The sequence below is a fragment of the Ctenopharyngodon idella genome, chromosome 19, assembly GCF_019924925.1.
Source record: "Ctenopharyngodon idella isolate HZGC_01 chromosome 19, HZGC01, whole genome shotgun sequence".
Lineage (NCBI taxonomy): Eukaryota > Metazoa > Chordata > Actinopteri > Cypriniformes > Xenocyprididae > Ctenopharyngodon > Ctenopharyngodon idella.
The window spans coordinates 256088-260000 of NC_067238.1; the positions used below are offsets into that span (position 1 = coordinate 256088).

A 3913-nucleotide genomic window follows, 5' to 3' on the forward strand; every position below is an offset into this window, starting at 1 on the left:
CGGAGCGTTATGAATCAGCGTGTCGAATCAGCGGTTCGGAGCGCCAAAGTCATATGATTTCAGCAGTTTGGCGGTTTGACATGCGATCCGAATCATTCGACACGCTGATTCATAACGCTCCGAAGCTTCATGAAGCAGTGTTTTGAAATCGGCCATCACTATATAAGCGCGCACCAAAAATATTCTCGTCGCTTTATAATATTAATATTGAACCACCGTACTCACATGAACTGATTTAAATATGTTTTTAGTACATTAATGGATCTTGAGAGAGGAAATGTCATTGCTGGCTATGCAGGCCTCACTGAGCCATCGGATTTAAAAAAAAAAAATAAATCTTAATTTGTGTTCCGAAGATTAACGACGGGTGTGGAACGGCATGAGGGTGAGTAATAAATGACAGAATTTTCATTTTTGGGTGAACTAACCCTTTAAGTTTTACGTAACCATTAAAATAAATTAATTATATGTAGCAATTAAAATTGCTACATCCAGACTTTTATTTATTATTTTTATTATTGCATCCACAAAAAATATTTTGCCATTTCTGAATAAAAGTCAGGTAATTAAATTGATACATAATTATTTCCAAGCCATTTAAAAATGTACCCGAATTCTGTGCAAAAACATTAGATCTGTTTTTTACCATTGTAATGAAATTATTATCACGTAACCAGCAGTGTGACGTCAGGTGGGTGTGACTTAAGTTGTGCCACTTGGAAAGTTTGGGTGATTTTCATGTTCAAAAATGTCATCGTCTATCTGCTGCTATAGAAATGGCTTTGAAGAGACGTATTTGCTCGCGGATTTCTCGTTTACGTGAATAATGAGGATTGACTACTTAAGCTGTGGAACTTTTGTTTATTGCCTGTAACCCTATGCTAACGGTTCACGGCTAAATGCATGCTCTGGCTGAACTTCAGTCAGCTGCTCTTGTTTTGAAGCTCATCCCATCATGGAGCGCGCGACTTTTTCTAAGTATTCCTGGCTGGACTTTGTTTTTACTGTGATCGGCGTGTGCACGTTTCTGTTTGACGTGGGCTCGGATCTGTGGGTGGCTCAGGAGTTCTTCATGCATGGAGAGTTCATGTGGTTCGGGGTTTTGGTGGGCTTCATGCTCATGTCATCTGTCATAATTCAGCTGTTTAGCTGGTTTTGGCTGAAGTATGATCGTCCTTTGGAGAATTTTGAGTCTCAGGCGTCCTCCGGGAACATCGTTCTGTTAAGTGAAGCGAAAAGAGTAAAATTGTTGCTGTTCCTGCATGTTTGTCAGCTGGGTTTCTTCATCAGGTGAGACAGCAGTAACTGCACGAGCGTCTTACAAATCTCTGATTTATTAACTCGAGTTTTCAGATGCTCAACATTTCAAGTAATGTAGACTTAAATAAAACTAAAATGAAAACAAATAGGGGGAGACCGGGTGTGGTTGTAATACTTCCAATTTCTCCGATCAGGTTACAAATCACCCGATTCACTTCACACATTCTCGGTTTATGCTGCCTTCACGTGCTCTCGGAATTATCGTAAATTCGAGTTACCTAGGTAGAAATTGCAATTCGAAACTTGAATGCGATGAGCTCGTAATCACGACTTCAGAAGTGGGAATTATCAAATTTATCAAAATTATCAAAGGCAGCATTAGTCCGTGCCAATGTTAGTGCCAATGTTATGGCTGTTAGCTTTAAGGTGAGCTAGTTCATGGCTACAAGACTCTGGGTTAGTTGTAACATCAATTAAGCATGTTACAGCCTACCCCAAGTTAATTTGTATTTGTATTAATGTTTTTTTTGTTTGTTTGTTTTTATTTCAGTGTGCCTAGGTCAGGGGTGTCCAAACTTGGTCCTGGAGGGCCACTGTCCTGCAAAGTTTATCTCCAACTTGACTCAGCACACCTGACTGGAAGTTTTTAGAATGCCTAGTAGACCTTTGCTGCGTCCCAATTCGCCTACTTATACTACGCCCTAAAAGTATGTACTCTTTTTGTGAGCAAAAAGTACATACTTTTGAGTGTAGCAAAAGAGTAGACAAACTTTGGGACATACTATCACGTCATACAATTGCATTTCTGCTCTCTTTCGCATCCTGTCACCGTAAACTGTCAATCATCTTAAATCCTCCAATTTCATTTAGCTAATTTCCTACCGTATCGGAGAGAAATGCAGTAGCACGTTGATCTGCAGTCGCGGGTGTTTCATACGGAGAACTCTCCTCATATTAAAGGGTTAGTTCACCTGAAAATTAAAATTCTGTCATTAATTACTCACCCTCATGCGGTTCCACACTAGTAATACCTTCATTCATCTTCAGAACACAAATTAAGATATTTTTCATAAAATCCGATGGCCAAGTGAGGCCTGCATCGCCAGCAAGACAATTAACACTTACATTGCCTAGAAAGCTACTAAAGACGTATTTAAAACAGTTCATGTGACTACAGTGGTTCAAACTTAATATTGTGAAGCGACAAGAATACTTTTTGTGCGCTAAAAAACAAAATAAGGACTTTATTCAACAATATCTAGTGATGGGTGACTTCAAAACACTGCTTCATGAAGCTTAAATCTTTTGTTTCGAATCAGTGGTTCGGAGCTGAATCCTTATCCAAAGCGCAATGGGTTGTGGGCAGTATTATCCTTTATAGTGTGCATGGATCCACACTTCAAAAATCTCCTGGAAATAGTAGACTATCCGGGGACTTTTGGCATACTCTTTTCAACATACTATGCTTTGGGATACACTTATTTTAATCTCACATACTATTTAGGATGGATAGTATGGACATTGGGACGCAGGGCTTGGTTAGCTGGTTCAGGTATGCTTAATCGGGGTTGTTGCTGAACTCTGCAGGATGGTGACCCTTCAGGAACAGGATTGGACACCCCTGGCCTAAGTCTTGAAAGAGAAAGACAAATTGAGGGATGTAAAATGAGCATTTGCTCATTTTATTCCTTTTTGTTAGACACGCGCACACACCAATTATGTTAAAAAGTCTGAGTTGAATAAAAAGTTTTCAAAACTGATTTTTTTTTTTTTTTTTTTTTTTTTTAATAATCCTTATCTCATAATGTTACATCTCACCCCGGTGGATGATATAATGTTACATCTCACCCCAGGGTCTGTTACAACTTATCCGGACTATGGGGTGAATTGTAACATTTCACTCCTCGTGTTTGAAACTAAACCACACATTTTCTGTTTGTGCGGCAAAGATAACAGCTATGCCATTTAATAGGTGACACTTGTAACTAGTTAAAATCACATTTTGAATGCACTGGCTTAAAAGTACACCAAGATGCAGACAGAAATGTCAAAAATATTAAATTATAACCATCCCCGGTCTCCTTGTACATCTAAAAAAAAATAAATAAATTGGAATTATTAATACAAAACTTTGTAAACACTTTTATATTATTTAAAGTAAAGTATGTTAAATTTGTGCATTTTCTGTCACTTAATCTGTCACATTCCGATTGTGTAGTAGACATGCAATCGTTTCTATTAAGACTTTATAACGGCATGCAACAGCTAGTGACTTTATTTCCATTGAATGAAAATTTGTATTCAAAACATGCAAAACCTTAGATTTACATTCTTAAATGTAAATCCTCAGATCTTGAGCTGCGAACAAAAAAAGTATTAGCATTAACAAAATTCAGTGTATTAGATCAGGGTTATAATTATATAACAATGTTAATTTTTTTTTATTTATAAACACTGAAAATTAAATGTGTAAAATATTATTTGGAAATATTTAGCTGCTTATTTTTTTAACTCACTATACTACTGTTCTCTGTATTATGTATTTATTTTAATCTAATTTATGTAGTTTAATCCGTTTTATCTTTTTTATTATTTTATTCATTCATTAATATCAAATGTTTATTTTAATCTAATATTTATTTTATTCATTTAT

At 36.5% G+C, this 3913-nt stretch overlaps 1 protein-coding gene across 2 annotated transcripts in view; it reads left to right on the top strand.

The window, feature by feature from the left end:
- The first annotated feature begins 701 nt into the window (after window positions 1–701).
- xkr8.3 (XK related 8, tandem duplicate 3) overlaps window positions 702–3913 on the top strand; it is a 10579-nt gene continuing 7367 nt past the window's right edge. For both annotated transcript variants that reach the window (XR_007926564.1, XM_051873161.1), the window contains exon 1: window positions 702–1290. Coding sequence is in view for 1 of the 2 variants with exons in the window: in XM_051873161.1 (XP_051729121.1) it covers window positions 956–1290 (335 nt within the window). In the remaining variant the exon portion in view is untranslated. The remainder of the gene's footprint in view (window positions 1291–3913) is intronic.